The sequence below is a fragment of the Euleptes europaea genome, chromosome 17, assembly GCF_029931775.1.
Source record: "Euleptes europaea isolate rEulEur1 chromosome 17, rEulEur1.hap1, whole genome shotgun sequence".
Classification (NCBI taxonomy): Eukaryota; Metazoa; Chordata; class Lepidosauria; order Squamata; family Sphaerodactylidae; genus Euleptes; species Euleptes europaea.
The window spans coordinates 10,102,801-10,130,332 of NC_079328.1; the positions used below are offsets into that span (position 1 = coordinate 10,102,801).

The window sequence follows — 27,532 nt, forward strand, 5'->3', positions numbered from 1 at the left end:
CAAGCAGCGTGTGGGACACAACAAGCTTATCACTCAGCCCCATAAGAACATCAGAAAAGCTCTGCTGGATCAGACCGAGGCCCATCAAGTCCAGCAGTCTGTTCACACAGTAGCCAACCAGGTGCCTCTAGGAAGCCCACAAGCAAGACGACTGCAGCAGCACCATCCTGCCTGTGTTCCTCAGCACCCAATATAATAGGCATTGTCATCTGATCCCGGAGAGAATAGGTATGCTTCATGACTAGTATCCATTTTGACTAGTAGCCATGAATACCCCTCTCTTCCATGAACATGTCCACTCCCCTCTTAAAGCCTTCCAAGTTGGCAGCCATCACCACATCCTGAGGCAGGGAGTTCTACAATTTAACGATGTGTTGTGTGAAGAAATACTTTCTTTTATCAGATTTGAATCTTTCACCCTCCAGCTTCAGCAGATGACCCCGCGTTCTAGTATTATGAGAGAGAGAGAGAGAGAGAGAGAGAGAGAGAGAAGTTTCTCCCTGTCCACTCTCTCCATACCATGCATAATTTTATAGACCTCGATCATGTCTCCCCTTAACTGCCTTCGATCATGTCTCCCCTTAACTGCCTTCTATCCAAGCTAAACAGCCCTAAGCATTTTAACCGTTCCTCATAGGGCAGTTGCTCTAGTCCTGTGACGGCGAACCTTTTAGAGACCGAGTGCCCAAACTGCAACCCAAAACCCACTTATTTATTGCCGAGTGCCAATGCAGCAATTTAACCTGAATACTGAGGTTTTAGTTTAGAAAAAACAACTCCTGCACAATGCAGGAGATTCACAACTACCTCCCCCCCACACACACCCAGTGACCCCCCTACTCCACGCCCAGAAGATGGCCAAGGGGCCCTCCCTCTCATCATCTGCTTACGGTCCTCATAAAAAGGCCCAGGGGCTGGCTGTCTTGGCCGCCCTCTTGGGCACTTTCCCCAGCTCCGCAACGTCCGTTCTGGGAAAGGCCGGGTGGGCCAATGATGGGGGGCACTCGGTAGGGGCTGAGCCACCCCACCCCCCCGGGCTGCAGCTGCCAGCTGCAACGGAGCCCAGGCTGGGCCAGGAGCCTCTGGGAGGAGGAGGAAGAAGGCAGCGCTGCAAGGGCGAAGTGGTGCGTGGCTGCTTGGGCGCAAGTCCTGCCGGCCGCCATCGCAGCATGCCCCCCCCCCACCGCACGGGCCGCTCCCCGGCGCCGCTTCGCAGGCCGCTCGGCTGGGCTGCGCGCTGGACAGAACTGGGGTGGCGGCGGCTCCTCTTGGCTGAGCGGGGGAGGCGCCACAGGTGGTGGCCCGGCCTTCGGGGGCCTTTTGCAGCGGGCAGGCGGGCCCGGCCTCCCTTGCAAGGAGCCGTGTCCCTGCAGCCCCCGGACTGCTACGGGTCGACGAGGCCAGGGCTCCGTCCGGGGCAGGAGTCGGGGGTGAAGGCCGCGTACCCCGGGGGTCCCTGGGGGCGACCGCTCCCGGCTCGCCCGCTCTGCACACGCTCGGAGGGGCCCTGCGCCACCCCTGCTGGGCAGGCGCGGCGGGCGGGCAGCGGCGCATCCTTCTCCCCTCCTTCCTTCCTCGGCTCCCGGCCGGACTGCGATGGCCGCTCCGGCCGCAGCTACTCCCCACCCCCGTTCTGAAGCGCCTCCCAGTCCGACCTCGGGAGTGCGGAGCCAATCTGGAGTCGCTGCGGAACGCCCGTGGCGCGGGGCCAGGCAAAGCCGCGCCTCGACCCCTCGCCTCCAGCCCTGGAAGGGAAGGGAAAGGAAGGCTGCTTCCTGGGGGCTGAGCAGAGGCGGCCGGGCGCGTGCCGGCAGAGAGGGCTACACGTGCCGGAGTCGGCACGCGTGCCATAGGTTCGCCAACACGGCTAGTCCCCTGTTGAACAACCGTTGAACAACTTTTATTGTAAAAAATGTTTTCTGAATATCCAGGCAGTACCTTTCCGCCTGCAATTTAAACCCATTAATGCGAGTCCTATCCTCTGCTGCCAACAGGAACAGCTCGAGAGCCACCATGGTGTAGTGGTTAAGAGCGGTGGTTTAGAGTGGTGGATTCTGATCTGGAGAACTGGGTTTGATTCCCCACTCCTCCACCTGAGTGGCGGAGGCTAATCTGGTGAACTGGATTTGTTTGTGGCCCGGGTCACCCTCCCGCCCGGGCTCATGGGCTGCCCCGAGTTCCCCAGCCCCAGCCACAGCCCTCGAGAGGGAGGGAAAGGGCCCGGGAAAACCCCACTCATCGGGGAGAGCGTCGAGAGGGGCGGCAAGCGGAGGCAGGCCCGAGCCTACTCCACGCGCCCCGGCGAATGGGCCAGAGGCCCCCGCAACTGCCCACGGCCCCGCTCGCCAGCTGACGAGTGGGAGAAGAGGCGGGGGCGCACCATGCCCAGTAAGCGGGGCACAACGTCAGCCGTGGAGTTACGGGGCACCCAGGCCGGTTGGCGACCAGGGCCCCAAGAAGGCTCCAGAGGCCCCGCCCATCGGCTGGCAGGAGGGAGGAGGGCAGCGGGGGCCAGTGGCTCCAGGACGGCAGGCGAACCGGCTCGACTCCCGCCCCAGCGGCCTAGGGAAGGTCGTGGTTGGGGCGGGGGAGGGATCAGGCGCGGAGGAAAGAGACCTGAGGCGAAGACCCGCACGGAGCTTGACCGACTCGGGGCGGGAGGAAGGGCTCGGCCAGGGCAGAGACGGGGGCCACGCCCACTGACGGGATTTCCTGGGGCAGGGGAAGAGAGAGAAAAGGGGGAGGGGTCATTTATAGCCTCGGTCGGAGGCGGATGAGAAAGCACAGGTGGTGGCGGGGAATAAAGCAGCGTGGGTGGAGGCCTGTCATGAGTCAGCCTGCAGAGAGTCAGCCTGCAGAGACCTCCTCTGACGAAGAGGAAGTAGAGGCCAGAATAGAGGATCAGCCAAAGTCAGGAGATGACTCACCATGCCTGCAGCCTGCCAGCTCAAGGACTCCAGTTGGACCTGACACCTTGCAACATGCAGTGTCTCCAGAGGCCTCGCCAAGGCCACTGGAGCAGAAAAGAAAACAGGTTCGTCTGGCAATGCAGCAGAGACGGCAGAGTGCTAGACTGAAGGCTTTACACAGGAACCTCCCCAGTAGCAGTGATGAGGAAGAGCAGGGCTGAAGCACCACCTGTGAACTCAGCCTCATCAGCATCAACTGGCTCTGCTACAGCAGCAGGGGAAGGGATTTAAGCCATCAGTTAGGCTTGGCTGTTGTGCAAGCAACTTGTCACCAACCTCCTGGTGTACCGGCCTTGTTTCCCTGCTATCCTTTGGATTCCTGGTATCCTGACTTCTTAGACTGGCTCTGACTAACACCTTGGACTTCCCTTGCCTGTATTGATATCTCGGACTCTGCCTTCACTGTGAATGACCTTGGACTGTTCCCCAGACTACGCTTACAGCTTACAGCCCTCGCTCCTCGCCTGCACCACGACAAGGCCAATGAGGATGGCTGGTGACTGACGCTCCCTGTTTCCAGAGAGCTAGCAAGCTGACCAGCTCAGGGGAGGAAGGGACGTCCTCCTCCTCTGAGTGGTCTGAGGCTGAGGAAACCCTACCTTCAAAAGGTTGGGCTCAGCTGGGCGGGGCATCGACAGGAGAAGTCCTGCTCGACGGCGCAGCGGCCCCGGCAGGGTCACAACAGTTTCCCTACTCCTACACACGAAGCCAGCTGGGTGACCTTGGGCCAGTCACACTCTTTCAGCCCTACCCACCTCACAGGGTGTCTGTTGTGGGGAGGGGAAGGTGATTGTAAGCCGGTTTGAGTCTCCCTTAAGTGGTAGGGAAAGTTGGCATATAAAAACCAACTCTTCTTCTTCCTCCTCCCTGCCCTCCTCTAAGTGACAGCCCTTCCAGTTTACAGATCATAGTCCAAGCAAGTGAAGGGATGAGCGCCTCATTTGAGATAAAAGCACGGAACATACCTCATTGATCAGCATGCGGCTGGCCATGGAGAGCCGGGTCCTGGGGGGAAAGTGACTTGTTATCATTATCCGGAGCCCTGCCTCTGAAAAGGAAAGCTGGTGTGGATAGGCAGACAGCAATTCATCCACCATGATTACGGAAGCTTTACGATGGAAATTTCCTGTAAATAATTAACAGAGAAAGGGGGAAAGTGTTTTGCATCATTGAACATTTTTCTTTTATTTGAAGGGTCTAACTTGCATGCATGTGAAAGCTGGACACTGACGAAAGCTGATAGGAAGAAAGTAGATTCCTTTTAAATGTGGTGTTGGAGGAGAGCGTTACAGATACCATGGACTGCCAAAAAAACAAATCAGTGGGTTCTAGATCAAATCAAGCCTGAACTGACCCTAGAAGCTAAAATGACTAAACTGAGGCTGTCATACTTTGGTCACATTATGACTTGAAAAGACAGTCATGCTAGGAAAAGTTGAGGAAGACCCAACAAGAGATGGATTGACTCAATAAAGGAAGCCACAGCCCTCAGTTTGCAAGATCTGAGCAAGGCTGTCAAAGATAGGTCATTTTGGAGGACTTTGATTCATAGGGTCGCCATGAGTAGGTGAATTGATGGCACTTAACACACACACGCAACATACCTGGAGAATCTAGGGATGGAGCCTGGGAGGGGAGGTTGGGGAGGGGAGGGACCTCATTGGTATTTAATGCCATAAAGTCCACCCTCCAGAACAGCCAATTTCTCCAGGGGAACTGATTGCTGTCATCTGGAGATTGGTTGTAATTCCAGATCTCCGGGCCCCACCTGGGAGCTGGCAACCTTATGTGTAGTGGCCCTGGGCTTCCTTGGTGGTCTCCCATCCAAATACTAACCAGGGCTGACCCTGAGTTCTAGTGGTATGGGAGGTGGAGCAAAAGTTCTTTCCACATAACGCATAATCGCTGAAGATATTCTTGTAAACATTTGTGCGATCACGTATATGAAGCATTCTGAATGCTTGTAAAAGTGCTGTATAAAATACTATTATTCTTACTTATGAAGAGAGGTAGCTGAACAAGTAGTACTTGATTCATGATGGCTTACTCAAGTGATTATTCCTGGATAAATGGGTTATTTAGAGATCTATATCCTGTTTTTTTCCCTCAAAGCAGTTTGCAACATCATTCTCACTCACTCCATTCCATCCTCACAACAACCACCCTGTAAGGTATGCTATGCCAAGAGAGAGTGACTGGCCCAAGTTACCAGCAAGCTTCCATGGCAGTGTGGGAATTCGAACTAGGGTCTCCCAGATCCTAGTCCAACACTCTGACCACTTTACCACACTGGCTTATTAGTGGAACAGCTTTTACTGTTTTCCTTGCCTGAACCTACTCTTCTCCAGTTAGGAAGAGAGCCCTGCGACACTTGGAACAATTTTGATAATGTAGGCACCACCCCCTCTACCAGATTCAAATTGCTAACTAGCCAGGGCAAACACCTTGCAGCAAACATCCGAAGCAAGGACAATATTAAATACTCTTGGCTGGGAACCCAGATGCCTATGTATGATGCTTGTATGTTATCCACACTTTGTATGTATGCTGAAGGAAATACTGGTATATCAGCAGTGTATATGTTCAGACGGTGTTTTCCTTGTTCGATCTGAAGCCGTGCTCACACTAGCTGACTACTTCAGCAGCAGTTCTTGTGTTTTATTGGGAATTACTCCAAATGAATCAATCTGCAGTGGGACAGTGATAGAAATCCGAATGCAAGTCAGACACTAACCCCACCGGAGCTGTGCTGCGTCACATTCTAGATTGGCAGCTACTGACAGGAGGGGGACAGCATTTTATTGCCATGCTGCATCAGGATATGAGTTATATAAAACAGAACTTGGCAAGTTTGTATAAGCGAACTATGCTGTCTGCACCAGAATTTTATAGAGTGCTTCCTCAGAATGGAAAGACAAAGACTGCAAAAATCTTCCAAAAAAGGCAGACTCTAGGAGTACATGAGAAGGGAGTACATGAAGGATGGGAAATTCTTAAAAGGGAGATATTGAAGGCGCAATTTCAATCAATTCCCATGAGGAGAAAAAAAGGTAGAGGTTTGAAGAAACCAGGGTGGATGACTAAAGGACTTTTGGATGAGATAGGATTTAAGAACGGCATGTACAAGAAATGGAAAAAAGAAGAAATCAACGAAGAAGAATTCAAACAAGTAGCCACCACATGTAGGGAGAAAGACAGGAAGACTAAAGTGCAGAATGAGCTCCGGCTAGCCAGGGAAGTTAAAAACAACAAAAAAGGGTTTTTTGGTTATGTCCATAACAAAAGGAAGATCAAGGTAACGATCGATGGTGAGTTATTAACAGGGGAGACAGAAAAGGCAGAATTACTTAACTCCTTTTTTGTATCAGGGTATTATCGCACCATGTCTGGGAAACGGGGGGGGGGGGGGGGAAACACCTAAAGAGCGTTTGTGCTCGATGCGAGTTGCTATTTTCCTCCTGCACTTCTGTCCATTCTAACGTCCAGAGACGTCTCTGAAACGCTTGCCTTCTGAGCGCACCTCCAATGAAAAGAGCGCTCCCAAGAGATAAGGGGGCGTGGAGGAGCGCCGCCTAATCGTGAGGTCGCTTGGGCTCCCCTCCACCTCCCACCTCATCATTTCAGAACGCCTGCGTTGTATCGTCAGTGCATCCGGACGATAGGGCAATGGGCTCACCCCCCCCTTCCTGTAGTTCTCACACAAACCTTGGCGTTGGCCATTTATGCACGGGAGGTTTTGCCTTGGATTTGCCGCTCTCTAGATGCACATTTTTCTCATCCGAATTCTCAAAACTCTGCACGGGGGCTTATTTTTGAGTTCTGGGAACGGGGTAAGTTTTTAAAGCGTCATTTAACTGTTTTGGGAAACAGCGGGCATTATATGGCTCCAAAACGGCTTCATGACGAGAACGGGAAAATGTGGTGCATGGGGGAAAGAATGTTCTGGGTTTTAAAGGTTTCAGAAACGTTCCTTGGAGTGAGAGTGATAAGCCCCTCAGTCTTCTCCCAAAAGGGGAATAGTCCTCAACCTGGGAATAATGGAGCAGCGGATGCAATAGGGGAATTACAGCATAGTATAGACACTGAGATAGTACGGGAATACCTGGCTACTCTTGATGATTTCAAGTCTCCGGGGCCGGACAAACTGCATCCAAGGGTGTTAAAAGAACTGGCTGAAGTGATTTCAGAACCACTGGCAATAATCTTTGAGAATTCATGGAGAACAGGAGAAGTTCCAGCAGACTGGAGGAGGGCAAATGTGGTCCCCATCTTTTAAAAGGGGAAAAAAGAAATCCCAAACAATTATCGCCCAGTCAGCCTGACATCAATACCAGGTAAAATACTAGAGCAGATAATTAAACAGACAGTCTGTAAGCACTTAGAAAGAAATGCCGTGCTCACTGACAGTCAACATGGGTTTCTCAAAAACAGGTCATGCCAAACTAATCTCATATCTTTTTTTGAAAGAGTGACAAGTAGATGAAGGGAATGCTGTAGATGTAGTGTACCTTGATTTCAGTAAAGCCTTTGATAAAGTTCCCCATGATCTTCTTGAAACAAAGCTAGTAAAATGTGGGCTGGACACTGCTACTGTTAGGTGGATTGGTAATTGGTTGACCAACCGAACCCAAAGGGTGCTCATTAATGGCACAACTTCATCCTGGAAAGGAGTGACCAGTGGGGTACCACAGGGGTCTGTCCTGGGACCGGTACTATTTAATATTTTTATAAATGACTTGGATGATGGAATAGAGAGCATGCTAATCAAATTTGCAGATGACACCAAGTTAGGAGGGGTAGTTAATACCCCGGAGGGTAGGGTCAGAGTTCCGAATGACCTCGATAGACTGGAGAGCTGGGCCATAAGCAATAAAATGGATTTCAATAGGGAGAAGTGTAAAGTACTTCACCTAGGCAGAAACAACATAAGGCACAGGTACAGGATGGAAGATAGTTGGTTTGACAACAGTACATGCAAAAGAGATCTGGGAGTCTTAGTGGACCACAAACTGAACATGAGTCAACAGTGTGATATGGCAGCTAAGAAGGCCAATGCAATTCTGGGCTGCATCAATAGGAGTATTGTGTTTAGATCAAGGGAAGTAATACTACCACTGTATTCTGCATTGGTCAGACCTCACTTGGAATACTGTGTCCAGTTTTGGGCTCCACAATTTAAGAAGGATGTTGACAAGTTGGAGCGTGTCCAGAGGAGGGCGACCAGAATGGTCAGAGGTCTGGAATCCATGCCCTTTGAGGAGAGACTTAGGGAGTTGGGTTTGTTTAGTTTGGAGAAGAGACGGTTGAGGGGTGACATGTTAGCCATGTTTAAATATTTGAAGGGATGTCATGTTGATGAGGGAACTAGCTTTTCTCTGTTGCTCCAGAGACTAGGACACGGAGTAATGGATTTAAACTAAGAGAAAAGCGATTCCACCTAAACATTAGGAAGAACTTTCTGACGGTGAGGGCTGTTCGATGGTGGAATGCACTGCCTCGGCGGGTGGTGGAGTCTCCGTCTTTGGAGGTCTTTAAGCAGAGGCTAGATGGCCATCTGTCGGGAGTTCTTTGATTGTGGGATCCTGCATGGTGGGGGGAGGGTTGGGGTCACTGGGGATGTGGGGGGAGGTAGTTGTTAATTTCCTGCATTGTGCAGGGGGTTGGACTAGATGACCCTGGTGGTCCCTTCCAACTCTATGATTCTATGATTCCAGCGTGCGGCACTCACAAAAATAATACTGATTAAACTACTCAGCCTAGCAACGGCGATAGTTTTTCCTTCGTCTGTTCCTCACCTGACTTCACCCTTACAGGCAGCTGGAATTAGTTGCCTGTTACTTTGCTTCCATGTCAGCTCACGGATTGGCTGCAATAATGGAATTTCTGGGCTGCATTATTTTTGTCAGTGTGTTCACTGTAGTCTGGGAGAATGTCAGGGATGTAATGAAGCCCGTAATAGTTTCAGCAAGAACTTTCCCTGGGGTTGGATGGGCACACAGCTGACACCAGATGAAATCTAAGGCTTTTAAAAAATAAATAAAAGAGGGCTGAAAAAGGTTTGAAAGAGGCTTTGTCCCTTATGGCAAGTCCCCTCAGTTCCTTTGCCTCACCATTGCCTCTGGTAAAAAAGACCTCATAGTTTTTTGCAACGATGGAAAACCCTACAAAATATTGTTTGCCACTGTCAAAAGGGGGGTGAGTATATGCACCATTAGCCACGATACCTGTTTCAAACTGGTTCTAGCTCTCTGAAAGTACTGTCTGAAGTCTTGTTCAATACTTGCAGCTTTAAAAAGTAACTGCATTTGCCCATAGTTTTAATATTTTATGTGCACCACCTTGGGGATCCTGATTGGGTGGGAAAGTGGCATAAAATGTTTTAAATAAATAAATAATAAAGTATTTTATCCCATTATTCCTCTCTCTCTCTCCCGCCCCCATTGCCCTCCCCCATCTAAGTTTAAATTTTAAGTGTTTTAGGGTGGGACTCTTCCCTGCTTGTATGTTGCTCTGTGATGGTTCCTGGGGAAAGTCACCAGGCAATACCCCAGGATACCTCACTTTCCTGCCTTCCCCACCCTATGGGGGATCCCATGGGAATAACATTGTGGGATAGAATTTTGGCTTGACCACAGGCCTTCAGCCTTTGGCTGATAATTGAGTGGTGAGGTAAACTTCACAGGTGATACGCCTTTTTTTTTTTTTAAAGTGAGATGTATTTATTATAACATGAACAAAAGGAAATATTAACAGGTACAGAAAACCCCTTTCCAGGCAGGCTTTAATAACTTTGTGACACGTAAGCGCAATGCACTGCCAATTTATTTATTTGCATTATTTACAGTCTGCCTTTCTCACTGAGACGTGAGGCCACTGCAGATTTGTAAGGCTTTCTACACTTACAGGATAATTCCAAGCAGAGTTACACCCTTGACTTCAATGGATTGAGCTCTGTTTGTGTGTGTGTGTGTGTGTGTGTGTGTGTGTGTGTGTGTAAAGTGCCGTCAAGCCGGCAGCTGACTTATGGCGACTCCTTTTGGAGGTTTTCATGGCCAGAGACTATCAGAGGTGGTTTGCCAGTGCCTTCCTCTGCACAGCAACTCTGGTATTCCTTGGTGGTCTCCCATCCAAATACTAACCAGGGCTGACCCTGCTTAGCTTCTGAGATCTGATGAGATCAGGCTAGCCTGGGCCATCCACTAAAAGTCACCTGGATTAATTGAAAATCTGATCCCTGCACAGCTCCTTATCCCACTCTCCTGTTTCCTTATAACTCTACAAGGGAAAGGGCTTTTTAAAAAATGAAAAGTGAGAATTTAGAAATCCCCCCCCCCCGAAGAAATGGCTGCCATGGGGACAGAGAAAATGGTGCTCTCTCTCTGGATATGATGCAGGGTAGCTGCCTGTAGAAATGCTTACATTGCTTACGAGGATAGGCTTCCTCTGTTCAATTTTCTTTCATATGAGAGATGCCAGTTGCCTTCCCTTAAACTGGCACGGTGCTGAAATGCTTCCTGCCAGCGTGGCGTAGTGGTTAGCAGTGGTGGACTCTAATCTGGAGAACCAGGTTTGATTCCCCACCCCTCCACATGAACGGCAGACACTAATCTGGTGAACTGGGTTGGTTTGCCCACTCCTCCACATGAAGCTAGCTGGGTGACAGACTAGACACAGCTCTCTTAGAGCTCTCTCAGCCCCACCTCCCTCACAAGATGTATGTTGTGGGGAGAGGAAGGGAAGGTGATTGTAAATTGGTTTGAGATTCCTTAAAGGCAGAGAAAATTGGGGTATAAAAACAAACTATTCTTCTTCTTCTTCCTGCCAATTAGTTACCGGCTCATCAGTCACAGTTCTGCAAACAAGCAGCATGACTTACTGGAACAGTTACCTTTCTTTAGCAATACCACTGTAGCATCGCAGTTACTGCTGTCATCAATCTCGGTGTTGTTTGCTAACCCGTTCACCATATTCGTGGCATTCTTTGTCGTTCTTTCGAAGACATGCTGTAAGCATGCATTGAACCTATGCAAAGGAAACAGATTTCCATCTGAACAGCTGCCTCCACAGAGTAGTCTTTATAGACCTTCCTTCATCAAGTTGATGCTTGACATCTTAAAAAAAAACCTACCATCAACAGCAGTATAATTCTAACAATAACATGCAAGTCTAATAACATGCAAGTCAATCCATGGCCCTCCAAAACGTATGTAACAAATACTGTTTAACTACTATCTAGGTGCAAAGAAAGGTGTAACATTTTAAATGGTTACAGAGGTACTCTGAAAGTATTTTCACACCCCAAGGCTACATTGTCAGTGGCAAGATTTGTTTCAACCCTTATATCCCTCCAAAACTAGATATATGCTGCTCAAGATCAATTGATCAAGGAGCTTCTAAGGAAAGGAAAGTACTTTCACTGGTCTGAAAACATAAAATCTCTTGTAACAAAAAGCAAGCTCTAGAAGAAAAAATAAACAGTTCTGCAAGGTTCCTGCATATAGGACCAAAGTCCACTACAGAAGGTGTCTACTGGCTGGGATCTGTGATGCATATATATATATGCGTGTGTGTACATACACACACACCAATCAGGATGTTTAAAAGAGAAGGAATAATAACTGAACTGAAGGTTCATATATGCAAACTGGCCCTATTCTTGCTTTGTGTGATCCCTCCCAAGAAGGGAAAGCCCAAGAAGGGAAACCCTCAGAACATTCACATGCAAGAAATGAGGCCAGGAGTGATGCTGGGTTCCGTGACATCCAGCTAAGTTGCTCCAGCTCCTGGTTCGGCGATGAATTGCTCTGGCATGAGGAGATGCCCGTCTGGTCCTGTCTTGGTTCTCTAGTGTGGTGCTTCCTACCTTTGACCGTCTTCCATCGCAGCTGTTGAGAGCAGTGGGGCAAAGTGACAGAGCAGGGGAGTTGCCTGGGGACTCTGCGGTTCCATGGGCACACAGCAATAAGGCACCCGAGGAGGGTTTCCTGCCTGTCAGGATCCCGTTCCGTACTCACTTTCCACCAAGGCAGCATGTCTGCCCAAGTAACTGAAGCTGATGGGGGCTTTCTCAGAGGACATATTACAAGCTTCTTCAGCTGATTTCGCACTGAGTCAGGTGGTGCAGGGAGCTACTGCAACTTCACCTGGCCCTAGCGGTCTGCCTTTTTGTCTCCGAAAGTACACCTGCTATCTCCTCTTTCTCCACGCTCTGCCTCTGGGATCTGACCTTTTTACCTGTTTGAATTATGCTGCTTTCTTCTGCTCTTTGGGTGGTCAATGTCTGTCTGTCTGTCTGTCTGTCTGTCTCTGTCTGTCTGTCTGTCTGTCTGTCTCCCCACCCCCCCAGCCTTGGGACTTCTGATCTGATCCGCTAAGCACCAGGGGCAAAGAAATGGCTTCTAAATCCACCTGCTTCTTCCTGTTTCTGTTTGCTCCCTGATTATCTGGGGGAATCAGAACTGCTCTAATCATTCAAAGATTTTGTGATTCCTGGCTTCAGGATTGTGGCCAAAGTGAGCTGAAGAATCTTTAACACAAAGTAGAAGTTCATAGTTGTTTTAAAGAAATGCAGAGTCAGGCTCCCCTGGCTTCCTAAGTCATGTGATTGAAGCAATACTGATAATTATGATGTAACAAAATGGACAATCAATTTGGTTTTATTAATTAAAAAACACAGACAACACACCTCTTTGTCCTGATTCCACTGGAATTTTCTAAACAAGTATTAAAGCCTTGAATGGTAAGCAGACAAGGGCGTATTGTACTTACTTCATGATGACAATGTAGACGAGGTACATCATCACTAGAACTAAGGACTCCCACCTGCAACCAGGAAGAAAAGTAAGTAAGGAACTGAAGGGGATCCTTTCCCAGATGACATCTGCCCAGGGTTTCCTACTCTCCTGAGGCTCAGACTGAGGTTCAAGGGGAGAAGCCTGAAAGCTAAGGGGTGGGGCCTGGCTAAGGTTGCCGAGTCTCAAATGTGGCCCCAAACTCAGTTTTTATGGCTCCTTCTCATGGTGGCAGGTTGAGATCTGAGAGCCATCAGCCAGCCCATAAACTTCTGTGCATGCCTCCTGGTGGGAACCATGTACACTGGAGATGGGAAGCAATAATCTGGCCCAAACAACTCAGCTTCACTTTATGTTAAGCATATCATTAATTTCCCTGTTATTTTTTGGGATGTTTTAGGGTATGGTTAGTCTCTGACTGTGACTACACACAACTACATATACCATATAGTGCAATTCCTAGTGGTTTATGGAAATATTAGTATTATGACTGCTATTCAGTGAAACATTACTAAATTCTGCCCACTGACATCACCAGGCATCAAGGTGTGGGGTGCTGGGGAACTGGCAACACTAATTACTGGCACATGACGGAAGTGTATACACGAAGTTGCCTTATACTGCGTCAGACTGTTGGTTCACTAATATCTGTCTTGTCTTGTTTACTCTGACTGGCAGCGGTTCTCCAGGATCTCAGGTCGAGGTCTTTTACATCACCTACTGTCTGATCCTTTTTTTCAGATGGAGATGCTGGGGACGGAACCTGGGACCTTCTGCATGCCAAGCAGATGCTCTATCACTGAGCCACAGGCTTTCCCCATGGTGGAGCCTGGTAGGGTAGGGGAGACTGTAGTGGTGCCAACACAGAGAGGGAATTGGCACCTATTGGGTCAGAGAAGAAGCCTGGTTTTGCCTGATGCCTCAAAGGAAGAGCCTGATGCCAGGTGGAACCCGGTGGACACATGTTGTGGGTGTGAAGTGAACAGAAGTTCTTCAGCCAAGCAGCAAATAGCCACCCCTTGATCCTGGCCTCTCATTCCTCCCTTGATGACCTTAGAAGGGAGCGAAGAACCTGAAACTTGAGGTCAGACTCTGAGGACTGGCAGACCTCCTATGCCTCCTGCATGCAATTAATCCGAATGGAAGCATCAAAGCCACAGAACAGCTTAGTGGGAATCTATGGAGAATGCACCCAAATCCAGTTAGTGCTTCTCACACAACCACCATCTAAGCTCGCTACTCTAAGCTCGCCACAATTCCTAGATTGGTCTAAGCCCTCCATTATGTGCATTCTTAAATGCAACACAATAAAGACTACTAAGGGCTTAACGCAATGGATGCGAGAGGTCTGTGATTGGATCTCCCATCTTTATTTTAAAAGCATCTGTGAGGGGAGGGGGAATCTGGATCAGGGCTGAGCTGCAGAAGCATGGGGGGGGGAGGATTAACCCTTTGTCCCTATGCTGTAGCCTGGACAGATGCCCCCCTCACTTTGGAGTACCTACTTGGCTCCACAGGGCAAGGTACCCATCTGTTTCTCCCCCCTACCAAGCCTTCCAGAAATACCCCCTCATGATAGCGAAGCTCCTTTCGTTCTCCTATTCTCTCCCAGAAATTCCTTTCTTCTCTTTGCCACCACTCTCTAAATGAGACTTGAATACAGACCATGGCATGGAACCCAAGGAGGATTTCCACAGGCAGAAGAGGGAGGGATTTTTGCCAATTTCCTTCTCCCAGTGCAGACCTCTGACTCCACCCTGTACTTCCTGGGGTTCCCTTTCCCTCGGGAGCAGTGTTTAAGAGGGTATTTTGGGAGCAGGAAGGGTGAGGCAAGGAAGTTGTGCTCCACGGATATAAATCCCTTCTGTCCAAGGAATTGCTTTTCAGAGACTGAAGGCTGGGCAATAGTGACAGCAGTCACCGGATGCTGATACACACCCTCGCTTTCTCCTGTCCCACTGACATCTATACTCGGACAGGGTTCGGCAGGTTGCTGTAGTGTTTCAAAAACCTGCCTAACCTGTTGAAGCAGAAATCTGTAGGGAAGTCAAAGAGTCTTGCAACAAGACAGCACTGATCACTGATGCCGGCACTTGTGGAGTTATGGCTCGGATGGCTTATCACAGGGAGGCCATTTTCAGTGACATACCTGTGGTGACCATAACGCGCTGTTGGGCTGTTAAACCCACAATAATAGCCATGAGAATACATTTAAGTCTTTTAATTTTGTCAGCTTTCTTTTCTTTCTTTTGCTGCTGTCATCTTAGAAGTACACTTGTTCACAAAGGGTTGCCACATTCACATACGCAGCTTGCTTTTATAAGCCCTCTGCGGTGGCCTGCGTGGGTGTGCAGAACTAGCTGACCGCCAGAAAGTGCTAGAAAAGTGCACTTTCCTCCTCCACAGAGATTTATAAACGTCACCCTCCTAATTAGGGATCCCCCACAGAGAAATAAATTGGACCCTGAACTGCTCAGCAAAGCTTTTGTTTCCCGCCAGCAGTACGTACACTTACCAAGAAACTTTTTCATCATAAATAAACTGTGGAGAAAATTTAGAAAGATATATTATCATGTAAGGTTGTCCATAAAGCACCTCTCCCCTCATCACAATTTGCTTCCTAGTACCGACTGTCGTCCCAAGTACATTTCATTATACCCTGCCTCTCTTTCTGACACAGACAATGCATAGATAATGCATAGCTCCTTTTATTGTAAGCTAGAGATTTTTCAGCAGGAACAAATACAGAAAGTTCACCGAAAATAAGTGGGCACATGAGTCTGACATTCACTTTCAGCAAAAACACACTCTCTCTCATCATATAGGGTTGCCAAACCCCAGGTGGGGCCTGAAGATCTTCCGCTATTACAATTGATCTCTAGGCAATAGAGATTGTTCCCCCGGAAAAAAATCTCTGCTTTGGATGGTGGACTCTATGGCATTGTACCCTGCTGGAGTCCCTCCCCAAACCCTGCCCTCCCCAGGCTCCATCCCCCAAATCTTCAGGTATTTCCCTACCAAGAGTTGGCAGCCCTGCTTATCATAACGTGTCTACTTTCTCCCTCTGCCTTGGTGCATGACACATCTTATGAATGATTCCTGTGAAGTAATAAATAGCTGTGATAGAGAGCTAGAAACAACTAGCTGCCCAACTAATTAGTCAGTGCAGATGTAGCCATACACTGCTTGGCACTGGGTTGGTACATATAGTCCCCCCCCCTCAAAAGACTAAATGCATTCCCCACACAGGTTTTAAATGGTTGCTTTCTAAAAATCCCATTCAGCGACCGCCTGCGTGACTGCGAAGTTGGTGAAATTGAAACCCTAGGGCATCTACTTCTTTTTTTGCAAAAATTGGAATAAGGAGAGAACCAGGTGGATCATACCCATTCTAACAAGGTATAATCTTCCTTTAGAACTCTGTTGTTCCTTCTCTCTTTTCTGATCTAGCGGTGGATTCTGAGAAAATTTATCAGGTGGCAAAATACTTAACTCAAGTAATGGCTTTAAAACTGTCCTCCTAAATGATACAGGTATTTCGCTCCAAGAGGTACTGTTGAACTTGTAAAATTTTATTATATGTATTTTATGTATTTATAAATTTTAGGTATTTTATAAGTTTATACGTATTTGCTTATATATTTGCTTATGGCTTTGTTAATGAGCAATAAACCAAACCACAATCGCCCCAAAAGGCAGGGGTTCTACAGGGCCTCAGGAAGAGGAGGCAGGACTTGCATTGAGGGAGCAACCTCCATTAAAATGACTTTCACTCATGCACATGACATTACTGAGTCTCGTCAGCTGAGTTACTCTAAATGTTGTGAACTGCCTTGACTTTCAATACAGCAGGGTATGAGAGAGAAAGATGAGTTCTGGGGGAAGAAATGTCAGCTTGAGAGAGGGAGAGAGGAGTTAAACTGTGACAGAAAAGGGGAAAGAGATTGTGGACTGAGAAAGAAGCGTAGAGTTGAGAAGGAGCGGCAGCACAGTGCAGGGGTTTGGGTAGTGCAGGCAGCAGTGTGGGTTCTGTTTCCAGTCAGGAGAAGCCATAGAGCAAGCAGTAGCAGCCTTAAAAAGGCACAGGGCAGAAACAGGATGCCCCATCCACACAGGTTATCTTCCTTGGGTTTAATCCTTTTGTGAAGTGGGTTTTTCTCCCTGTCTCCACAGTGGTCATTTCTTCCCTTTACCTCCAGGAGGCTTTTTTTTTTTAATCAGCACTAGAGTATCCTTATATGAATACAACATTATACCAATATGTGAACAAGGTTCTCTGAATTCCCAGCTTTCACTTGGGAAAAAAAGTAAGTCTCTAGCCTTTTCCATTGCAGATATATAAGGGGAAAGACATGCTTCTGCAACAGAAGGAGCTAGAGATTTTTTTAAAAAAATGAAAGCTGGGAATTCAGAGATCCTGGTTAATATATTGGTGTAATGTTATATGGATAACAATTTTCTACTGCTGATTAAAAAAAAAAAACTGCAAAAGCCCCGGTGCCCTGGAGTGGTGGCGGCGGCCAATGCTGGGGGCAGGAAAACTGCTGGAAACCCTGTCATATGGAAGCCCCGTTGCCACTGCGCTCTATCTGCAGCCGCATCAGCAACAGGGAAACCACAGAAGCCCATCCCCATGTGGAAACCACCACCAGAGACTTTGGGAATAAGGGACACTCACTCCCAATAAATTGGTAGGTCTTTTTAAGATGGAAAAGCTCCAAATGCCTCTGCTGTTAGTAAAGATAAAAGCACATGCTTCTGAGCCTTGACATCTATTAATTCCAAACTGTGCTGTTTCATCTTCCGTCAATGCAACAGCCAGGACTGTCTCTTGAGCTCCGGCACCCTTGATAAACCGTCAGTTGCTTATGCTAGCAAGTGGCACAAGGAAGACACAGGCCGTTTATGCTTGGTAATTAGCGGTGTGTTCCAGGCCGAAGTGCCCCGCATATTTTTTTGAGTTCTTCACACTGAACCATCATTCCAGAAGTCACTGCAAAGCCGGCGCATATCTGCTTCACATTTCTTAAGAGCTCCTTTAACGCAACCTCTTTTATTTGCTCCATCCCCGCCTCCACTCAAGGAAGCATGAAGAATCACAGCCGCGGGTTAGCTGTGCAAACAATGATTGCTAATGGCTATGCAAACGAAGGACGGAAGGAGCAGGCAAGTGGGGGGTGGGTGGAATTTGTTTGATTTTATCCTCTTGCATCGGGACCGTGAATAGGCATTTTACAGGTCGGATTTAAAAAAGGAGCTTTGAGCGAGCATCAAAATCGACCCTGCATAAATGGCCACAAACTCTTCACTTTCATGGTTTGGCTTCTTGTCAACTCCCTGGCAAAATGGTCTGTTTTTCAACTAGGGTAGGATTTGAACTTGGGCCTCCTTCTCACAGACATTCCGCTGTTTCATATAGGGTTATAGGGACACCTGCCTCACACTGCCCTGCTTCTCCACCAATGTACGCTGTGTTAGTAAAATGACTGTCACACTACTGTGTTTGAAAACCGTGAGAGTGTTTAATCACAAAATGGATTTGGTTATTATGGAACAGCTACAACTCATGCCCATTCTTCAGCTTATGGTACCGAGCCCTAGGTAACTATCTACCTCCTACTCAAGACCGGGAGTCAAGTTTTTGAAGGCTCCCCCAAATAAAAAGCAAGCGCTTAGCTCACCTTTCTTCTAGATCAGTGGTTCCCAACCTTTTTTTGACCAGGGACCACTAGGACTTTTTTGTTCGGTGCAGGGACCCCAAGGTTCAAAATAAAAATTCAGAGAATTTGAAAATAAACTTTAAGCATACCTGTTAGTTAAACATTAAACAGAATAATATTTGAATATATATTTTTATAATAGAGAACTTTTAATTGAAAATATTAATTTATTATGGGTTTATAACTTTGTTTCGTGGACCTTAATTTAGTTCTCGCGGACCCCTGGGGGTCCACGGACCCCTGGTTGGGAACCAGTGTTCTAGATGGACCAGTTTTTTAATATGCATGGAGGGTTTTTTTTAATGATGTGGGGACACTTTCAAAAGTGCTTCCCCCCACTTGCCATCTGCAATGGTAAAGTGCTTAATTCTACCGCCTCATTTGGTGTCAACGCCTACATCAGCCGCAGCATGTCAAAGTCACCACTAGTCCGCGCTCGCATTCTGTGCCCCGGCCTCTCCCCCCCCCACCCCAAGCTGCTTCCACCAGGATGGCCGCAAATGCCTCGCTGGGCAGATCTGCACCGTCACTCTTTCAGCCTTCTGCTGCTTTTACAGTCAGAAAAGCAAAACAAAAACAAAGCCCCAGCCATCTGCACTGTAAATGGCTCCTCTGCCAGCTCTTGGCTAATTCCCCCAACGACAGGCCTTAGTCATGTGTTTGTGCTACAGCGAGGTTTCAACGGGCCAACGCTGCCGTGCCAGGCAGAAAGAACGCCGTTCTTCCTCAGCATCCCACCCCCCTCCCGCGAGCTAACAATTTGCAGAATACTACATGCCATAGGGCATCTGGGGTCTGGGGAAGAAGGAGGGTAACAGCACCCTTTTTGCACTGTGTCCAGTTAGACAGGAGACCAATAGTAACCCGTGTAACAGGGTGGTCTCAAATTCTTCAGGAAGCCAATCCTGGAATTTCTTTTTTTTTAAATGTGTTTTTCCCCTGGGGCCATGAATTGAATACAAGGCCATCAGGTTGCTGCACAGATGTAGATCACCTGGCGCCTCTGCATGCATTAAGAGCTACAGTTAAAAAGCAAGAGGAAGGCTGTGGGGAGGGGGAGGGGGGGGCAGAGCTGCCAGTGACTCCAGCGGGGGCTACTGGGCAGAAGGTTTCTACAGTGATTCAGGAGAGCCCCTTTCCCTCTAGACTCTGCCCAAAGGAATTCAGTACAGCCTCTGGTTCTTCAACATTTTCTCTCTGTCAGTTCAGACATTTCTCAGCCTGTATACGGGAGTACGAGAGGTCACCATTAGGTACAGTTAGGATCATTTGGATCCGCTGATTGTAGAAACGGGTGCCTCTGCATTTGCTTCTCTCCCTTGACATGTTATGTTTTTTAACTCCCGCATTCAGAATATCTCACAATAAGCTACACATAAAAACCACCAGGTAACAAGAAAAACCAGCTGACGCAACAGTGAACAGCCACGCAACATCAGTGCCCCACAGCAAGGCAGGAATCAACAGATGCCTTTTGCCCAGGTTGGATCTATGCCTTCTGCAGTTTGTTCAATCACAGCAGCTCTTTTTCAGCAGCCACGAACCAATAAGACTGGATGCATCCATCTGCCCCGACCCCTCCCCAAAGCTCTGGCTCGTATGGCCAGTGCCCCCAACAGTGCCATCTGCCCTCACCAGCCTTCCAGCCAGCCAGCAGTGGAGCAGGCTCAGGAGGGGAATGCTGCTGAGGACCTTTCCACGCTGCTGAGGACTGGGAGTGAGCCTGGTTTCTTCTCAGCGTGGCAACCCTCCTCATTGCATTGTCCCAAAGACTCCCTTGGATGGCACGGACAGAGCGCCAGCCCTACCACAAGGAATCCTGTGGGGACTAAGAAATATCTGAACCAGATATCTGTCTGACCTGGCAAAGGAGAAGAACTGCTTCTTTTTTCAAGTGTGAGGTAACGACAACTGCGCTGTGCCTCATCGCTCGGTTATTAGTCGGATGCATATTTGCTGACCGAACAGATGTAGGATGAAACACGCCCTCAGACCACACCAGTCCAACCCAGAGTTTGCCCTCAGAAATGAATGCCTCATGTTTTGAGATTCTGAAACACTATGGCTTGGATCCTACGACATCCTTCGCTTCTTGTTTCTCTCAGGCCATTGAGGATGCTTTCCTCTGCCGCTAGCCCTTCCATGAGCATAAGGGCTCCTTGAAAAACACTGACCTTGTGTACGCGGAAGGGCCTGCAGCAAAGGAAGCGAGCACCGCGGTGGAGGAGGCGTAGTGCGGCTAGAGAGAAGCGCAAGGGGCCCGATGTCATAGTATCCAAGTCTATGGTTTGAAGACACCATGTGACGGAGGAAGGGAAGTTTCACTTAATGTGGCTGCACAAGGGCTACTGGAAGATCACACACTGACTTTTTTTCAATTCCAAGCAATATATGTGGAAATGCAATATGATTTGATAAACAAGACAAAATGGGGGGGGAGTAGTGAAATATACCTTAGGCAAGACGTATGAGTAGAAATGCACAATAAGACATAGTCTTAGTGCACAGATTACTTGCAATAACTTACTTATGTTTCCATTTACTCAAGAGCTCTTGAACTAGTGGAAACATTCAGTGGGATCCAACCCTATGGCTGCTTCCCCATAGAGGTTTCTCTCCACTTTGACATCCAAACTGCAGCGCTTTTTGGGGGGCATCTACACAACACTGTACTCTGTTGTGCTCCAATCACCTTCTTTTTGTCTCCAGCACACCCTTTCCCAAGCCTATTTTGCTATGAGAAGAGCACAGTCCAAGTCCGTAGATCACACCATCTGGATAAGAAGGGGTGCATTTTCAAAGGGCCCACCCCCCATTGGCACCGTTTGGCTTCAATCAGCCCTTTTTTGGGGGGGGGTCACCATTTTCTCTGCTGCACCATTGGAGGGCTGTTAAAAAAAACCAGTGATTGGTGTAACATTAAACACTGTGGGGCTATACAATTTACCATTTTTTTTAAAGCCCTCTCAAAAGGCTTCTGGAGGTGCAGAGGGAAAAAATGCAGGGAAAATGGTAGTTGGCAGAGGAAAGCATGCAAAAACAGAAGCAAAAACCCTCATCTGTGTATGTTTTGTTGCCAGTGTGCCAGCCCCTGCATTCACAGCAAAACAGAGAATCCCAGCTGTGTGGGTACAGCCTATTTTTCAATCCCTTTTGAATGGAAATCAAAGCCAGGACATCAGAAGTAAAATTTGAAATTGTAATGTGCAAGAAAATACATTTGTTCAGCAATGAGGTTCTGGGTGTTATAGCCATTCTCTGCAAAAAGCAAGTGGACAGTACACCGTTGTGAAACTCCCACTTGTTGTTTACTCTATGAAGGGTCTGTCACAGGAAAGCAACGACTGAGAACTTACCAAAATAAGTGCAATGACAGAGAAGGTATAGTAGACTGAATCCCTCATGAGACACCAGGATGAAACAACAACGACCTAAGAAAACAAAGCAGAAGCAAATGAGCGGGCCTGTTTCCAGATCAAGATTCACATCATCCCAAGGCACAAGGGAGATCCACAAGGGAGATCTTATCCTGAAGATCAGTAAATTCTGCATGGTTAGCCTGATAGATGCATTGCCAGGGTAGAAGAACCATATTTCTACAGGTATAAAATGCTGCACTTTTTATTTTCTGTAAATAATTTTCAACCATTTTATTTATGAATAGGCAAATGTACATAAATTCAACTATAAATGCTTAAAACATCTTTCTGTTACGAGGCATCAGAATAACTAGAGAAAGGAAGGAAGGAAGGAAGGAAGGAAGGAAGGAAGGAAGGAAGGAAGGAAGGAAGGAAGGAAGGAAGGAAGGAAGGAAGGAAGGAAACCCTGAATGATGAATGCTCAGGAAAAAGTAACAGTTTTGAATCAGAAGAGTTGGTATTTATACCCCACTTCTCTCTACCATAAGACTTACAATTGCCTTATAATCACTTTGTGAGGTAGATTGGGCTGAGAGTTCTGAGAGAACTGTGACTGGCCCAAGGTCACCCAGCAGACTTAATGTGGTAATGCTGCTGTGTTTCTCCAAAATGTGGCTGGTATCTAGATTATTCCAATCAGATTCACAATACTGACCTTTCGCAAAAATCCTGCCTTTAATCTTCAGGGAAAGGTCTTGGGCCGATAGCATCCCATCACTCCACTAACTCTAGTCGTGTGAGATTGGCCATGAATGCTTGCCCCCCGCATCTCTGGAAACTCCTCCCAGTGCAAAGGCTACATTTATCACCTCTTTTACTAGGGAAAAATCAGCATCTGCACAACATCTCCTACCGCACTAGAGGCTATATATAAAATTGTTTAGCATGTGTCACAGTAAAAAAAAAACACACACACATCCAAAGCTATTTACAAGGGTGGAATCTCATATGAACAATCATCTTAACAGAGGTCAAGGGCTGGGCCAATTGGAATTACTTTTAGTCAGCAATCTGAGTGACTTATAGTTGGTAACATCAAAGCTTAAAAGATTAAGATGCATGCAAGCTAAATGACTGAAAAAAGCTGCATGAAAAATATATATCGACCATTTCAATAAACAAATGGCATGTATCTTAATAGTTACAAATAAACGGGTGGGGGGGGGAAATACCAGTTGAGTGATATGGAAAAAGAAATTAAAGACAATTTAGGCTAGGGAACTCATGACCACAGAGCAGGTATCCCCAATGTGGTGCTGACACTTTTTTTCTGGCGCCCACCAAGTGTTTTAGGAAGTGGGTGGGGGGCCAGGTTGAGCTTTTGCCCAGCAAGGCTTCTGATTGACCATTGGAGATTAGATTGTCTGTGCAGATTTTAAAAAAATGTTGCTTTGGCAGCAGCTGCCACCACAGCACAAGGATCTACACTGAGTTACTGAAGCAGTGGCAATCATTTTGTGGCTGGCTTCACCTCCTGCAGCAACCATTTTGTGGCAGCCATTTTGTTGCTGTGCCCACCATGCCGAGTCAGAATTCCAAATGTGACTACCGGATCAAAAAGGTTGGGGACCCCAACATAAGAGCATGCAAAAGAGGTATTGGAATTCTTTAAATCAACAGCTCAGAGGTAGGCAGGATGGCCATACCACATTGGGTGTTAAGTGCCGTCAAGTCGCTTCTGACTTATGGCGACCATATGAATTAATAACCTCCAAAACATCTTCTCATTAACTGCCTTGCTCAGGTCTTCCAAACTGAGGGCCATGGTCTCCTTGATTGAGTCAATCCATCTCATGTTGGGTCTTCCTCTTTTCCTGCTGCCTTCAATTTTTCCTACCATGATTTCCAGTGACTCTTGTCTTCTCAGAATATGACCAAAGTACAATAGCTTCAGATGAGTCATTTTAGCTTCCAGGGAAAGTCCTGGCTTGATTTGTTCTAGAACTCATTGATTTGTCTTTTTGGCAGTCCATGGTATCCATAAAACTCTCCTCCACCTCCACATTTCAAATGAATGAACTTTCTTCCTGTCAGTTTTCTTCACTGTCCAGCTTTCACATCCATGCACAGTAATGGAGGATACTATCATATGAATTATCTTGGATCTTGGTCATCAGAGACATATCCTTACTCTTAAGAATCTTTTCGAGTTCCTTCAGTACTGCCCTTCCCAGTCTTAATTGCCTTCTAATTTCTTGGTTGCAGTCTCCCTTTTGGTTGATAATGAAGCCAAGGGAAAAGAAAATCCTGAACAATTTCAGTGTCTTCATCATCAACCTTAAAGGCGTAATTTCTCAGTAGTCATTAGTTTTGTCTTCTTTATGTTTAGCTGCAATCCTGCTTTGGCACTTTCTGCTTTAACCTTCCCACACTGGGGGGTGGGGGGAAAGCTGGACATGCCTTCACAGCCCTAATGGTGCCTTGCCAACTGTAGACTTTCAGGGGAAAAGTCCCTGAATAAAAAGCCCTACAGCAGGAGTGTCAAACATATCCAGTTCCAGTCCCTTGAGAGCTCTTTTCTGGCCCACGAGCCAGCCAAAGCACCCCTCCCCCCCCCCCACTCTCGATCTGGATTGGTGAGGCATGACCCAGCCCGACCAAGTGACATTTATGTCCTATCCGGCCCCTGTAATAATTGAGTTCGACACCCCTGTCCTACAGTATCAGAAGGCTCCAAAAAACTGAGTGGAAGGAAAGTAGCCACATATTCTACAGCGCCTCCTTGTGCAAATGCAAGAGTTTCATTTGATTTTCACTTTTCTCATACAAAGCTCCAGCGCAAGGTGTAAAACAACCCTACCTGAGCAGAAGAAACCTTTTGCATGTGGACAGACACCACTGAACACACACACACGGTATCTGGGAGGTGGGGTGGGATTGGAAGACCTTAAGCCTCTCTGAAGGGGAAGTCCTTATTGATTCTGAGTAGTTTTGAACATTAACAAATGACATCTTGAATGTTTTGTGTGTGATGGGCAATCTCTCTCTGATTCACTTAGTTGCTGGCCTGGCATATCTGAGCATTCTTGGGGCCACTGCAGAGGCCTGCTGACAATTCTCTTGTGGAACATCACAAGGGGATTTCCTTTCCCCAAATGGGGACTGCAAAAGGAAGGGCTGGTGGCCCCATCTTTAAGGCACGGCCACTCATTGCCTCCACAGACCATGGGGAATGCAGCTTTGTGGCTCAACCCTTTTAATGGGAGGGGTTCAGAAACCACATTTCCTAGGCTCTCTGCCAAGGAGGGGAGCACCTGAACCTTCAAGATGAGGCCCTCTCTAGAGCTTCAGGTGTTGTCCAACCCAAGTTTTGAAAAAGGAGGGGAGCAGGAGAGAGGAGGGCTGGCAAATGGTAGGGAATCCTGGAGCCCTTTCAGGTCTTCAGGGATGGCCAAAGGAGTTTGTTGGGTTTCATTTGTAGTGGGGTTTTCAATTAGATAATTGATTTCCAAACTCCCTCAAATTCAGCCCCCTCATTGGTATGTTTGTCTATAAATATTTATTAAAAGTGAAAGTGTGTTTCTCCTGGCACGCAAGACCAGTTTCCAGCCCTTTCCTCTTCCCCCCAGTTCTGAACTCTGGCAGTTTCATGAGTCTGTGGCCTCTTAATATTTATTAAAAGCAAGAGCCTCTTTCTCTTGGCACATAAAACACATACCTGCCTTTGAGAAAAAGTCAGGTTAGTGTAATTAACCGTCTATTTTGGTGCCCAAAATAAATCACCCGTCCGCAAGATTACAGCACGCTGACTGGAAAACTGGTCTTGCGTAATTCCTGTGATTATGCCTGTTTGGTCGTAACAGCTCAGCGGACAGATGGCACGTATGAGATCAAAAAGCCAGCTTCCTTGAGCTCTTTGCCTTTCACTGAGGCCCGATTACTGTCTCTGTGAGTTTTATGTAAGAATTCCAGTGTAAAGCGGCTGCTTTATTAACTGGTTATGTGACTCTTTGCACACACATCAAATGGGCCCTGAACCAGAGAGATAGTTTCAGTGGAAACAAAGGCTCTGTTTAGAGGAGAAGACAGCATCAGATGTGAAGAGAAGTCACACTGAGATGCTCCCCACCTAGCATTCCTTCAAGATTTGCAGTTGGGATGACAAGTGTCCACTCCATCCCCTTAAAGGATGCCTTCAGACTCATGTTCCTCCCTGTACCACCCTTCAGTCTGGCCGCCTATCTTTTCTTCAGCATGGTGTGGTGGTTAAGAGAGGACTCTAGCCTGGAGAACTGGGTTTGATTCCCCACTCCTCCACATGAGCTGCAGACTCTAATCTGGTGAACCAGGTTGGTTTCCCCACTCCTCCACATGAAGCCAGCTGGGTGACCTTGGGCTAGTCACAGTTCTCTTTGAGCTCTCTCTGCACACCTATCTCACAAGGTGTATATTGTGGGGAGAGGAAGGAAAGGCGATTATAAGCAGGTTTGATTCTCCTTAAAAGGTACGAGAAAATTGGCATAAAAACCAACTCTTCCTTTTCTTCTTCTTTTTCTTCTTATTCATTCTTTAAAGCACCACATGAATGTTTATTCAAGTATGCATCCCTTTGCCATCTCATTAAAATAAATAAATAAAAATGCTTTAAAAATGCGTGCAATGCTGTTTTGGGGCTTGGAGAAGGGGCAGCAGCCCTGGGGATGCTGGAAGCCCAAGCTGTCATGGCGTGTTTTTGATGCAAAGTTGCAGAACTGTCCTTTTCAGAGCTTGGCTCTGGAGTGAGCCATGCATGGTAATTTAAACTGCATACTGATGAGCTCTGCGTCTTCCCCGCCTGCAGCTCCTCCACTGACACACATACCTGGCTCCAGGGTGACAGCCGAGTGCTGCCTTTCCCCCTGGCTGCAGGTGCGCTGTCTGCCTGGTTTATCATTCTGTTCTCAAACTGTCTGAATGCTTATCGTCCACTAAAAAGTTCATAGAGACATTATTATTTTAAAGGGCTCTTTCTCCCCTTAAACACTTTGAAAATCTGCAAGGAAGGGGAAAGGGGTTTTGTGACTTGATGAAAGGCTTAGCCAGACAGCTCTGGACACAAAAGCCTTCTGGGAGAAAAGGCCACGCAGGGTGGCGGGTGGATAGCAGGATAGGCCGATCTGCACTGCGCCCCAATGGCTCCTTCTCCAAGCACAGAAACGGATTCCCCCCCTGAACCCGACCCTGCAGCGAAGATCTTGCGCGTGATTCTATAGAGGGCTTGCAGCTAAAAATGCGTACACAGCCTGAGGCTGAGCATATTAAGGTCACTGTCAAACTATTTCTGCAAGACATCAGCAGAATAATCCTTAGAAGGAAGTAACTATGCTGAGGACTGCACCGTAGTTGAGACCCCAGGTCTCTGTCTCACAGCCATTCCAAGCTACGTTCCTTCACGTCTCTGAAAGGGGCTTTATTTCTGGCAATGCATAAAAATGCATAGAGCTTTTAAAAATGACATTATTAATAATGGAGAGCCAGAGTAGTGTAGTGGTTAAGAGCGGTGGTTTGGAGCGGTGGAGTCTGATCTGGAGAACCGGGTTTGATTCCCCACTCCTCCACATGAGCCGCGGACGCTAATCTGGTGAACTGGATTTGTTTCCCCACTCTTACACACGAAGCCAGCTGGGTGACCTTGGGCAAGTCATGCTCTCTCA

The 27,532-nt window shown here is 47.5% G+C and overlaps 1 protein-coding gene across 1 annotated transcript in view; it reads right to left on the minus strand.

Annotated features, from left to right (window-relative positions):
- SLC24A3 (solute carrier family 24 member 3) overlaps nucleotides 1-27,532 on the minus strand; it is a 154,847-nt gene that overhangs the window by 14,536 nt on the left and 112,779 nt on the right. The window contains exons 6-10 of the mRNA XM_056862244.1: nucleotides 21,837-21,911; nucleotides 15,276-15,301; nucleotides 12,738-12,791; nucleotides 10,858-10,991; nucleotides 3,935-4,095 (exon numbers count right to left, since the gene is read on the minus strand). Coding sequence (XP_056718222.1) covers nucleotides 3,935-4,095; nucleotides 10,858-10,991; nucleotides 12,738-12,791; nucleotides 15,276-15,301; nucleotides 21,837-21,911 — 450 coding nt within the window. The remainder of the gene's footprint in view (nucleotides 1-3,934; nucleotides 4,096-10,857; nucleotides 10,992-12,737; nucleotides 12,792-15,275; nucleotides 15,302-21,836; nucleotides 21,912-27,532) is intronic.